This window comes from Lissotriton vulgaris, chromosome 4_1 (assembly GCF_964263255.1).
Source record: "Lissotriton vulgaris chromosome 4_1, aLisVul1.2, whole genome shotgun sequence".
Classification (NCBI taxonomy): domain Eukaryota; kingdom Metazoa; phylum Chordata; class Amphibia; order Caudata; family Salamandridae; genus Lissotriton; species Lissotriton vulgaris.
Genome location: NC_141691.1, coordinates 1061647703 through 1061661538, shown reverse-complemented (window position 1 = coordinate 1061661538; position 13836 = coordinate 1061647703). Strand labels below are relative to the sequence as shown.

At 47.9% G+C, this 13836-nt stretch overlaps 1 protein-coding gene across 4 annotated transcripts in view; it reads left to right on the top strand.

Moving 5' to 3' along the window:
- Positions 1 to 13836, top strand: part of ICE1 (interactor of little elongation complex ELL subunit 1) — an 868698-nt gene that overhangs the window by 201087 nt on the left and 653775 nt on the right. The window contains exon 1 of one of the 4 annotated variants that reach the window (XM_086965291.1): positions 4915 to 5018. The exons of the other annotated variants lie outside the window; for them this stretch is intronic. Within the exon in view, the coding sequence (XP_086821417.1) occupies positions 4967 to 5018 (52 nt within the window). The 5' untranslated portion in view covers positions 4915 to 4966. Of the gene's footprint in view, positions 1 to 4914; positions 5019 to 13836 lie in introns of those variants that run through there. 4 annotated transcript variants of the gene reach the window in all.

Sequence of the window (13836 nt, the reverse complement as noted above, 5' to 3'; positions counted from 1 at the left end):
CTCATGTAAGAAAGTGGCTCTGTATATACTATTCCAAAGTAAGGTACAGTGTGCACAGAGTTCACAGTCCCCAGAGGTATGGCAGAGGCTAAAGTTAGATATAACCTTACTCTCTAAAGTGGTAGCTTGGTCGAGCAGTAAGGCAGTATCAGAGGACAGTGCAAAGCATTTGTTGTACACACTGTCAGCAAATGGTCTCACACACTCAAGAACTGAACTCTAGGCCAATGTTTGTATACAAATATACAGTGTTATTTTAGAACCAACAAGGTATCAAAATATACTTTCCCAGAATGAGTTACTTTACGTAAATACTTTTCAAATAGGCAATAGACTTTTTAAGTACAGTAGTTGCAATGGCAACACCATTTCAAACACAAGGCAACATTGAGCTCAATGGGAATTTCTAGTTAAATGCACTTGATTACTTTATGGATTACTTTTCTAACCATAGTACTGGATCCTAGATTCAGTCCTGGGACATCTCCTGTAAACAGTTGAGTAAAAGCGTTTTGGTTACAGTAGTGATTTTTGGGGAATATTATTGAATTTTAAAAGTTGACACTTAAAAACGTTTCCACATAGAATCACCAATGTTATCCTATGGGAGGAAATTCACTTAGCAGGTAGTAGTGTTATCGTTACTTTTTCTTACTCAGTGTTGGATCCTGGATCCAGCACTGGTGCATCCACTGTAAACAATTGAAAGAATGCGTTTAAAGAATATATGTAGTTTTTAAAAATCGACAATGGATTCCTATGGAAGGAAATTCAAGTTATTGGTAAGTACGGTTAAAATTACTTTTCAGGGTCAGTGCTGGGCTAAAAGATGCAGCAGTGGGCTCTCTCCTGATAACAGGTGAGTAAATCGGAATTAGTTGTTCAGCTTATTTTAGATGAATATTTTAAAGCTCCAAAACTCCACACTTAGAACAATTTCCAAGTGAAACCAGTCAATGTTACCCTACGGAAGAAAAGTAAGTTATCAGCTTTTGGGTAAGTACTCGACTGGCAGAGTTAAGGTTCTGGGCATAGACTCAGGGGTCTCCCAGGGTTAGGTAGGTGCAGTTGGTACACCCTCAGTGGCACTGGGGCAGCCGGGTGCAGAGAGAGTTAGGCCCAGTGATAGCCTATGGGTGGCAGGGGGCCTTCGGTTGGTGGCTGCTGGCAAGCAGGCCACATGGCTGTGGGAGCTGTGCTTCTGGTCACTTGCTCAGGGCAAATGGGGAAGTTGGTTAGGACCAAGGTTGCACTGCCAGGGGCACTTGGGCGGCTGGGTGCAGGGTGCTTTTGAGCCGTCTGGTGCTGAATGTTATTCAATGGAGAACTTGGAAAATGAACAAAGGCTGCATGCTCGGGGACGGAGATTCTTCAGGAGCGACCAACACTTCGAGGGGTAAGTGGGGATCTTGGAGGATAGGTAGGCACCACAGAGTTGAGCACAGTGGGCCGGGAGTCGCCGGGTGCAGGGGTGTCTTTTGACGTTTGGAAATCTTGCCTCTGCTGGTCGCTGTTATATTGGTCCCTGGTTGTGAGGCTGCAGGCGGCGTCTGGGTCGTCGAGGAGGGTCCTTGGGCACTGGATTGTAGGTCACAATCACCGGGGGGCGTCCTCAGGTTCTTTGTCCACTCAGGCACAGGCCGGGCTCGGCGGGTGCAGAGTGTGCTGGATTCGCGGTTCCTGGCTAGCACCAGGGGTGTTGCGTTTTGAGCGGAACCACTGCTAGTGGGAGTCCCAGTCTTGGTAGAGTCTTAAGGCAGTCCTGTCCTCTGGTGGTTGTGAGGTTGCTGACCACTGAAGGCGCCGGAGTTTCTCAGGAGCAGGTTCAAGGATCAACAGCCCGATAGGGCTGAGGCCAAGTCAGTTGGTGTTGTCCTCTTGTGAGCAGCTGCACGTCAGGTCTTCGGGTCTCTTGATCTTCTTACTTGTTTCAAATCAAGATCTGAGGAAGGAAGGTTCAGAGTGCCCCTAAATACTAAATTTAGAGGTGTTACAGGTAGGGTAAGGGCAGGGACCAATGGGTCCCTGTCCTGGGGTGGCTACACCCTCTATCCTTCTCCTCTGGGAGGGGGGCAGGAGCCTATCTCTTATTGGGCAGGGCTCCCCATACTCAAGATGGGGGTAGCCCGGAGTTGTGTTCACCTCGCCTCTCCCACCTGAGGGGTGGGCTTGGCAGAGGCTGGCACACCCCCTTTCTTTTCTTTGTCTTTCCCGCCTGTCTTCCTGCCAAAGTGGGGTCAGAACCGGTGGGGGCCAGTTGCGGAGTACAGCAAGTGGCCTGGAGAAGCTCACAAAGGCGGCATGCCTTTGAAGCTTCCCCTGCCCATCCTGGGGGAGGAGGCTAGGCACCTCGTCCCAGGATGTGCATTGTTTCAGGCTCTTGACCCAGGGGTCCAAAAACATGTCTGTGGTGGCAGCCTCAATAGCCACGCAGTCAGAACACTGGGAGTTGGTTAGGTTTCAGGGAGCATCTATAAGATGCCCTCTGTAGTGCGTTTGGCTTTAAATCCCACACTGTCATCAGTGTGGGTTTAATGTGCTGAGAAGTTTGATATCAAACTTGTCAGCCTTCAGTGTAGCCATTATGATGATGTGAAGTTCGTAATGACAACCTCCCAGCACCATATATTCTTAATGGCATCACTGCACTTACAGTGCCCAGGAACGGCCCTGGGTACTGTAGGGGCACAGGGCTCATACACCTGTGCCCTCACTACTGGCATAGTGCACCCAGCTAGAGGGGTGACTGAGGTATGCCAGGGCAGTGTGTTTGTGGGCATGGCACACATTTATGTGTGCCAATTCAACTTTGTTTAATTCTGCACCAAAACACTCAGCCTGCAAAGGCAGTGTGTGTGTGTGTGTCAGGGTACCTGGCCCCTAAGGGTAGCACAATAAGTGCTGCAGCCCTTAGGGGTCTTCTCTGGTCACAATGCCCTGGGTACGTAGGGTACCATTTACCGTGGGCTGACATGTGGCCTGAGATGCCAATTGGATTTTAGTTTCAACACAGTTTTAGGGAAGGAACACAGGCCCTGGGCACCTGGTTGGCAGGAGCCCAGGGCACACTCAGTCAAAGCACATCAGCAATTCAGCAACAAGTGGGGGCATACCATGCAAGAAAGATGGCAATTTCTCACAGTTCGGTACCACACCTACCTAAACCTGAACTGAGACACTAAGGATAAGGGGACCGGATGGCCAGTGCAAAGTGACCATGTGGCACTGACATGCCAAGTGAACCGTAGCAGGGAATACAAATTAGATAGCGGGAACAAGATCAGAAACAGCAGCAGAAACACAATAACGTTACACACAAGATTCCCCATTGCACCTCTGCCTTTGAAAAAAAGATTTAAAATTATACGGCCCTGAGGAAGGTGGACATAAATTCATTAAACCCACCGAAACAGTGACCATGTGGCACTGACATGCCAAGTGAACCGTAGATGGGAATGCAAATTAAATAGCGGGAACGAGATCAGAAACCGCAGCTGAAACGCAACAAAGTTACACACAAGATATTACTAGTGATTCTGACCATGACTAAAGTTTGACTCGCAGGCATAAATCCTGCCGTGCTTTTGAGAATACACTTAAATAAATAAAAACATTTAAAAGCACTGTGGCTGAGCCTCACAGCATAGAGAGAGGGGGATTTAATCACCCTACCCCCTCAAAACAAATTAACTTCGCTAAACGTAGCAGCAGTGTAAGGACAAAACGCCCCGAGAAATAACCATGAAGAGTAGAAAATCCTAACCAACTCATATCGGATTCCCCATCGCACCTCTGCCTTTGAAAAAGAGATTTAAAATTATAAGGCCCTAAGGAAGGTGGACATAAATGTATTAAACCCACCGAAACGTAAGTTGGCTTGATATGTTCCCCGCTGGCGGCAATACCATGGATAGCTGAAAAGGATTCCTACCCTGTGTATCATTAGCACGTTCATGCAGGCTGGGAAGTTGATGTGGTTCGGAATGTGAGTTTGTGTGCCTGGTTCTGGTGAGGATGAGATGGAATGAGAGGTGTGGTATGATGAGGTAATGTTTTTTTTCCTTTTGATGGGGATATGATAAGTCATTATCAATTTGTAGGAAGCCTATTTGTATATTCTGTATTTTATAATATATAAGCATTGTTTGCATGTTTGTTATATCTTAAAAATATATGTAAAAAAAAGTCTTTCTTTTTGAAAAAAAGTATTTGTAAACCATTTAAAGAAGATTTCATGTTTGACCTTTATAGACAAATAATGAAGCATAAATACTTCACATCTGGAAAAAAAGCGCATTTTGAATCAAATGGTGAAATTATATTTTGTAGCTTGTTTTGATTCATACAGGAAGTGATGCCCATCAGAGCTGTGTCAAGCCACTGTTAAAAGAAATATAGGTCGAGTGGGAGATTTCATTTGTATTTTTTGTGGCCTCTCCCCCCTTCTCCCAGACCTCTAAAGCAGCAACAGGGGTACCTTTCTCTAATAGAATCCTACCTAAACCTGTCACACGGTTGCTTGTATACTAAAATGCTTAGGTACCGTACCTACCTAAATCTGTGGCACTGTGCTATGAATGGTTGAAAAGCGGCACAAAAAGGAATCTACAAAGAGTGCCCGAACCTATGTTTTACATATTTTAGAAGAGAATCTCAGAACTAGCGTTAGAGCCTAGAGCTACACCTTCTTTCAAGAGGTATTGCACCAAACTGAATTCACATCTTTGCATATCAGTACTTCTATTAGCTTCGCTGCCTAAATTACGCCAACCCGTGGTTGACTCTAGGGTATGTGCGTTGACAACAGTGAACAGGGAATCAGCTAGTGTCTATGTTACTAAAAGATATCTGCCTTCTGAGACTGTGTACGTCTCTCCAAACTTAGCGAGAATCCAGGGTCTCAAGAGTGACCAAGTGACTTGACTTCTGTAACACTCTCTCGGACCACAGATTCCTCACCTTTTGAATGGAGACCAGACTGGATCCAGAGAATTTTTCAGTGATGCTCCTGTGCACTGGTAAGTGGAGTTTTGCAACTCCGTTCTGACTTCATACCTCCCTGGCAGTTACGGAGCACAACCGCTGCTCTCGCCAGAGAGGACTTTTTGGAATCAATTTGCCGAGGGCTTTCATGCACATGTCTGCATTGACAAACATGGCTGCTCTTGCCATTTGTCCATAGCAGACAGCATGCGCGTGTCCGTAGGGACTGTGGATCTTGTTGCTATAGCAACGAAAATGCCGCTTCGCATGTGCTTTTACTTCTATTTTTGCGGTCTGTTTCCCCGGGGCACAAGCAGGCATCCACTTCTGTGTTTTTGGTGCGATCATTTTATCTACCGTCTGTGTATTGCTGCTTAACAATCTCTTGACTGGCTGGCTTCTACGCTCCCATACAGCTATTCTTTTTCTGCTTTTCATGCGCTTTATGAGATTGCTGCGCTTTCTTGCCTCTGTTTATATTTCCCCATCTAGAGTCCACGTTGCTCTTATTCTCCTGTGTTGTTTCTCCCGCTGCCCGTGAAGTTCGTTCTATCCCAGTTCACCTTTCTGCTCTCCAGCCTTTCTTTCCACAATAGTCTCGTGCCGAGGGAGGGGCTGGATGGCCGTCCATGCCGAAGCAGAGGCAATCGGGGGCACAGCTTGTTGTTTGCTTTTGCCGCCTCCCACAGTCATCTGTTCTGCTGGGCTTCCTTTAAATCTCAGCGGTGTAGATGAAAGCAAAATCAAGCTCTGCTGAACCTACAACTATCAGAAATCAACCGTTGCTGCAGAAAACAGGAACCCAAAACACTCCACTGAGCACAGCCAGCTCTATCTTCCAACCTTGAATCCGATTGCGGCGCTCTGCCTCCAGGGTTCTAGCGCCAGTGGTGAATCCGCCTGCGTACTTCTCTCACCGTCAGGCGGTAGTCTGACTGACTGGTGGTCTGACGGCGAGAGGATAGAGCCATTGTCTCACTCAGATGCCATCTTGCCTTCTATTGTGCATGTGTTCTACTGTAAATATGCACGTCCCCGCGGTTTTCATGCAGTTCACGTGAACCACGTGATTAAACATGCACGCGCATTCAGGGCCAGCCCAGCACATTAAAGGGCTTCTCCTCCCCTAATTATTCATGGCCGGCCGCAGGCCGGCCGTACTTTCAGTTTCCCGAAATGGCTTCTCCTCACCTAATTAGGGGAGGAGAAGCCCTTTGATGTGCTTCACACCAATGCGCCTCACAGTCATTCCTAAGTCAGTACTCTGCCTCTGCCCAAGACCTGCCTTCTAACACTTTGAGCCTCGCAGGCAGGCCGTGGCCAATTGCTGCTTGTTTGTATTTGCTTCAGCTGCCATTCTTTATTTCACTTTGTCTCCGTGCGTGCATTTATTTTTACTTGCAGAGCCTTTAGAGCCTCGCAGGCAGGCCGTGGCCAATTGCTGCTTGTTTGTATTTGCTTCGGCTGCCATTCTTTATTTCACTTTGTCTCCGTGCGTGCATTTATTTTTACTTGCAGAGCCTTTTTCCAATACTTGAACTCGTGTGATCATTTTGGAGGTGGGAGGATCACACATTGTTTGTGGCGACGGGATGTGGGTCTCAGCAGTTCCTCGAGTACTGCTACTTGTTTTCCTTGTGTTCGTTGCCAGTAAACACAGCTGGCTTACAAGCCGAGAGCACCGAGGAACAGTAGGAAAACACATTTGAAAGCGTTTGTACAGCCCGTTTGGCAATCCTTCTGCAGGTCGGCTTTGATCAAGGGATTCTTGAGAGAAGGCAACAATCTTTTCTTCTTGTCCTGGGACATTAAACTCCGAGGTCAGACTCATCAGTCAAAAATGAGAAAAAGGAAAGGTCAACAAGCTTACTAGCAACGCCACTCACACATGCAACGCCACTCACACACGCAACGCCACTCACACACGCAACGCAACTCACCCACGCAACCCCACTCACACACGCAACCCCACTCACACACGCAACCCCACTCATCCACGCAACCCCACTCATCCACGCAACCCCACTCATCCACGCAACCCCACTCATCCACGCAACCCCACTCATCCACGCAACCCCACTCATCCACGCAACCCCACTCATCCACGCAACCCCACTCATCCACGCAACCCCACTCATCCACGCAACGCCACTCATCAACGCAACGCCACTCATCAACGCAACGCCACTCATCAACGCAACGCCACTCATCAACGCAACGCCACTCACCCACGCAACGCCACTCACCCACGCAACGCCACTCACCCACGCAACGCCACTCACCCACGCAACGCCACTCACCCGCGCAACGCCACTCACCCGCGCAACGCCACTCACCCGCGCAACGCCACTCACCCGCGCAACGCCACTCACCCACGCAACGCCACTCACCCACGCAACGCCACTCACCCACGCAACGCCACTCACCCACGCAACGCCACTCACCCACGCAACGCCACTCACCCACGCAACGCCACTCACCCACGCAACGCCACTCACCCACGCAACGCCACTCACCCACGCAACGCCACTCACCCACGCAACGCCACTCACCCACGCAACGCCACTCACCCACGCAACGCCACTCACCCACGCAACGCCACTCACCCACGCAACGCCACTCACCCACCCAACGCCACTCACCCACGCAACGCCACTCACCCACGCAACGCCACTCACCCACGCAACGCCACTCACCCACGCAACGCCACTCACCCACGCAACGCCACTCACCCACGCAACGCCACTCACCCACGCAACGCCACTCACCCACGCAACGCCACTCACACACGCAACGCCACTCACACATGCAACGCCACTCATCCACGCAACACCACTCATCCACACACCCCACTCATCCACGCAACGCCACTCAATGCCACTCACACATGCAACGCCAGTCACTCAAAGCAACGCAACTCACACACGCAACGCCACTCACACACACAACGCCACTCATCCACGCAACACCACTCATCCACGCAACGCAACTCATCCACACACCCCACTCATCCACGCAACGCCACTCAACGCCACTCACACATGCAACGCCACTCACACATGCAACGCCACTCACACATGCAACGCCACTCACACACGCAACGCCACTCACACACGCAACGCCACTCACACACGCAACGCCACTCACACACGCAACGCCACTCACACACGCAACGCCACTCACACACGCAACGCCACTCACACACGCAACGCCACTCACACACGCAACGCCACTCACACACGCAACGCCACTCACACACGCAACGCCACTCACACACGCAACGCCACTCACACACGCAACGCCACTCACACACGCAACGCCACTCACACACGCAACGCCACTCACACACGCAACGCCACTCACACACGCAACGCCACTCACACACGCAACGCCACTCACACACGCAACGCCACTCACACACGCAACGCCACTCACACACGCAACGCCACTCACACACGCAACGCCACTCACACACGCAACGCCACTCACACACGCAACGCCACTCACACACGCAACGCCACTCACACACGCAACGCCACTCACACACGCAACGCCACTCACACACGCAACGCCACTCACACACGCAACCTCACTCACCCACGCAACGCCTCTCACACCCACGCAGTGCCACTTTTACCCACGCAAGCCCAATCTCACACACGCAACGCCACACTCACCCATGCAATGCCACTCACCCACGCAACGCCACTCACCCACGCAACGCCACTCACCCACGCAACGCCACTCACCCACGCAACGCCACTCACCCACGCAACGCCACTCACCCACGCAACGCCACTCACCCACGCAACGCCACTCACCCACGCAACAACAATCACACATGCAACGCCACTCACCCAAAGGCACTAACACCCACGCAGTGCCACTTTAACCCACACTGTGCAGTGCACAATAGGTCTCGCAGTAGGAAAGTTGGAGCTATTGGTTTTGTAAATGACAAAGCCCTTTATGTTTTTAAAATGAAAACAAAAATAAAAGGCATTGCTATTTGCAATTGTAATAGCTCCAACTTTCCTACTGCGAGACCTATTGGCAACGCCAGTGCTTGTTTTTTTATCCTGACCCACACGCAAAAAAAACATTGGGAACACCTATAAGTTAATACGGTTACACCTGTTGGTTTTGCCAATACTTCTTTGTATTTTGTGTATAGTAATTGTTAGACTCATTGTTGTTAAAAACAGTTTCTGTTTTTAAGAAGGCTTTAGCTCTTTTTTCGAAGCACCATAAGATTTTGAGGGTAAGAACCACCAGGGTGTTTAACTGACGCTATGCTTACTTTCATTAGACATTGGAGGTATATCATTTTAAGTAGAGGGTTTTTTTTATAAAGAAAAAATTGAATAATCGTGCTGGGAGACTTTCACATTTCCCCATCTTAAATTGCATAAATCTCATTGCATAACTGGCAAGTTTAAATTTGTGTGCCTGAATAGAGCGGTTGAATTGTGTACACAATGTGTGAATGGTTTTTAACATAATCATTGTGACTGATCTTTAACACTTGTTTAAAGGCAGTGCTGAAAGTAATTTGCTCTGTCCATTTATGCCATCCTAAATGAGAGCCATGGTAGTGTGTTCCCCATTTTTGATTTCACGTTTAACCCAGTGGTCGTTGGTAGGACAGAACTGGAATTGCTCTACCCTGCTACATTGCTTTGTATTATTTTGTATTTCCACGGCTCTGGTAATAGAGGCCTAGGGTGGCATAGTGGAATTTACGTTCCGTACAGGAAAAGTGCTGTATTCATGTGCAAGTAATGTCTGTTAGGCAGTCTCCCCCATCTATTGTACATATTATATCTTGAAATACTTTAACTTTACATGTTTTCTGTCCTGAGAATTTGGAAAATAGATTATAGAGTGTACAGAGAGGAACACATATGGTTCTAGTCTACGGTGGTTTTATAGGTGTAACTGCATTTCTTGATCTACCAAGTTGGGGTTGTAGGTGTCAAAAATGTACATATAAAACACATGTGCTGGATGGGACTGTGGCTGTTCTTTATGGGGACTTTTTGATCTTTGGGGGTATCCTCTACAGATAAATGATGTTGGAGTTAGAGGTTGGGGCTTTCAGTGATGCAGTGGCTTTGCTAGATGAGGCCTGTGCCTCAGCTCTAGTTGCCCTGGCCCTCCCGTGTGTCTTCCAACACCACAGCTGCTTAATGTTCCAGAAGCCGACTCAGCAAAGACAAAAACACTGATCCTTATCAGTCACATTCATTTGCCAAGTACATTTCATTGAAATACAGCATTTGTTTAAAATGTTTGAATCTGGCTTTTTATATTCTATACCTATATATTTGTAAATGCGTGGATGTGTGTGTGTGCGTGTATGTGTATACACACACACACACACACACACACAGAGTCAGATTTAAACCTTTTAGGCATTCTATCTATATATGCATTGGCAGTGGCTCCACCAGTTGTACCTGTGGGCCAATGCACCTCGATCTCGAGACACTGCAGTCATGGAGGTGCATACAACACGTGCAAGTGAAAGGGCAGGAATGTTGGGGCGCACGTTGACTACAAAGCTAAACTGCGAGATGTCTCTCAGACAATAAGATGGAGACGCTGCAATGTGTGGCGTGGTAGGGGGCTCCGAGGCGGTGTCCTGTTCTTTGGCAGGTACTGGTACAAATAGGCACAACGCACAATCAAGCGTGAGCAGTGGCGTGCATTAGGCCCAGATAACCTGCGTCCACAATCCAGTTCCCAAATAAAGAGGCACTTGCATGGGGGCTTTCAGTATGTCAGTTGGGCTACAATTTATGCGTGAATTATTTAGGACCTTATCTAACGTAACCATTAATGCCATTTCTGAACATGAGTTGTGAGTAGCTCTTGAGACAGATGCTGTTTTAAACTAGCATTAAAAATGCAATAGGTCTCGCCTTTCATTAAGTTAAAGCCATTTGCTTTGATATACAATACCATTAGCAAAGCAAATGGCTTTAACTTAATCAAAGGCGAGACCTATTGGGGAGCTATTGAATTTTTTTCCCTAGTAGAATGAAAGATTCCAGTTCTACTGTGATTTATTGGGTCCATTTTGGTTAATATTTTCAACTTGTCACTTGAGGATCTCTGCACAACGGTGAACTCGGTTTTCTTGACGTTTTTTTTTCTTTGTTGGTGGATTATTCCCCTTTTTAGGTATCGCCTAAAGACCCCTTCAGTTGTCTGCAATTTACCTATTGTCTACTCTATAGACTTAGAGTAGAATTTTTGTTTGCTCTTGATTCAATGATGGTATCGTCTATCTAAGCCCTGCTCCCGGTTCATCGGTTTTCCTTACTGCTCCTGTTTGTCCCACCGAAGGAGCTTTTCATTGTCACCATGTCTTTATTGGAAGAGTTGAATCCTTTTAATGATGAAGCCAGACTTTGCCTTCTGCATTTTCGTCTCTTTCACTCCTATTGTCTAATTGATCCTCTGGCCCATTGTGCCCTCACACCCGCGGTATAACCAAACGGCCATTTAAAATATTTTTCAACCACTCCAAGATGGCTGCCAGTGTTCTTGCGCAATAGCCTCCTTAAAATTGTTGTTTTGACTGAGAGTGGGTTCTTGCCGTCTTGGTAATCAGCAGAATGGTGCATCCTGTAAAAGCCAGATGCCACACTCCACAGGAAATCGTCACCAGGTGGGTACCAACCACATCCTGCCCAAGGGCACTTTCTGAGCATAAAGGGAACACCCCTGGCACCCAGACCTCAGATCTCAGCTAACTTGGAAGAAGGACCGAGGAAGGACATCCCTTCTGCATCACAGAACCAGCAAATAGAATCTACACCGACAAGGACTGCAACTGGTGGCTAGTGAAGAGAGGGGCTGTGCCCGCCATGTTCTGCTCAAGCAGAAGATGTCTCCAGAGCCCAGTCAAGCCAAGAGAGTTCCAAGGGCAGGCAGACTGGCCTCCTGTTTGCAGTACAGGGACACAAGTAGCAGCAGCTTGCTGAGCTGAGTTGATAGCCCAAAGTCTTTAAGTCGTTACCACTGCCGCCATGCAGCACCAGAGACCAAGGCCTTATGTACAGAGTTGCACCTGAGCTTGCTTAGCCTGGAAGTGCTGTTGCAGAGTTGCTGGGACCCTCAGATGGCGAGTTATTGACCTAGGAAGGATTGGCCGGTGAACGCGACAATAGGCACCTGGTAGTCCAGTGGCAACTGGACTTTGGCCAGACCGTAGAGGACTTTGTGACCCAGGACCCGCTCACCAACTTCGTGGACTGAGAAATCCTTGCAGGAAGACCCCTGGCGACCGCATCGCATTCTTAAAGCATCTTAAGCATCCTTCATCCCTTGCTTCAAGACCACTCCATTGGCATCCATTGCAATGTGGATGAAGTACCTGTTACTGTTGAAGTACTGATTAGCCTGTGAAGGTAACTGTTTTTGAGGACTTTGCTGATCCCCCTTAATAGCTCACTGCGCGGAGTTGGGTGTTCCAAGCACTTCTAACCAACCGCATTGACACTTGCCTAAGTTTACTTTGAAAATGTTTTTCTGTCCTATTGGTTGACTCTGCCAAGGCTTGTGTCCGGTTTAATGAAATTACTCGGTTCAGCACTGAGGGCCAAGACCTTATGCTCAGAGCTGCAACCACGTTTGCTGAGCCCAGGGGTGCATTATGAGAGTAGCTGGGTCCCTCAGAAGGCAAGTTATAGACCCAGGAAGCAATGGCCAGTGATACGACAACAGCTGACTGTTAGTTCAGTGGCAACTGGACTTCGGTCAGACCAGAGAGGACTTTTATAAATTGGTGTTGGATCTCTTGAGTGTGTTGTCGATTTCTAGTTTAATTGTTTTGGAACGGTTTAGATACTTAACACTTGGTCCTCTGTCCTGTTATATTCCATATATGTACCTTATATAGGCGCAGGTAACATCACAACCTTTCACCTATATTCTTCCCTACATTACATACATAACGGTTCTTAGGCACTGACCCTTTACCTAGATATGACACTGTATTCAGAACGCGGGTTTTTCCCTAGTCGAATCTCATACATTATGCATGAGGCTTCTTGGAAGCACAGCAGGATTAACAGCAATACTGAGATTTCCTGTATAATATCTCTGTATAAAGTTCAGGGCCGACGTCCTACTTTAGGCCGACACAGTAACAGCAAGGTAGGACCCCTGGGGAGACCTGTGGGTATATATACATCATGTCTTGCTTAGAAAGACAGAGGAGACTGTGACTGTCTGGCTGACACACTGACCAGAGGCGCTGAGGTTCCTGCATGCAGACGCACACAAATCAAACAAAACGGGTATTTTATTTGTGGGGTACGTTCCCAGCAGCAAATGCAAGGACAAAGACATTTTACTCTTACACAGAAGGAGATGCATCAGTGGAATATTATCCGTTCGAGGACATAGAGGTTCCAATCATGTACCAGGAACACTTATATTGGTTTAAAGGTGCCCTACTCCACATAAGAAGAAGAGTAAGATTATTCCCGCTCGGAGGAGTAGGGGCAACTTGGCCGATATTAGCGGCCTAAACACCACATCCTGACATTGAAAGAATGCCACCAGGAGACTTACTCACAACACAAATATTTAATTAAAATCTATAGAAACTTGACACAATTCGCCATGAGGACATTTACAGTCCAAACAGCAATAGTTGTAGCCAATGGAACTCCATCTCAGGGTACAGCAACAAAAAATCACATCACAAACAATGCCATTCTGGGTAGCTCAGAAAATTACACAGCTGGAGGTAGTTTTCACCGAATACTACCCTACATGAAAAACACAGAATGCTAACAATCTGCTTGCCCATGGGGATAACACCACAAGTAGAAGATT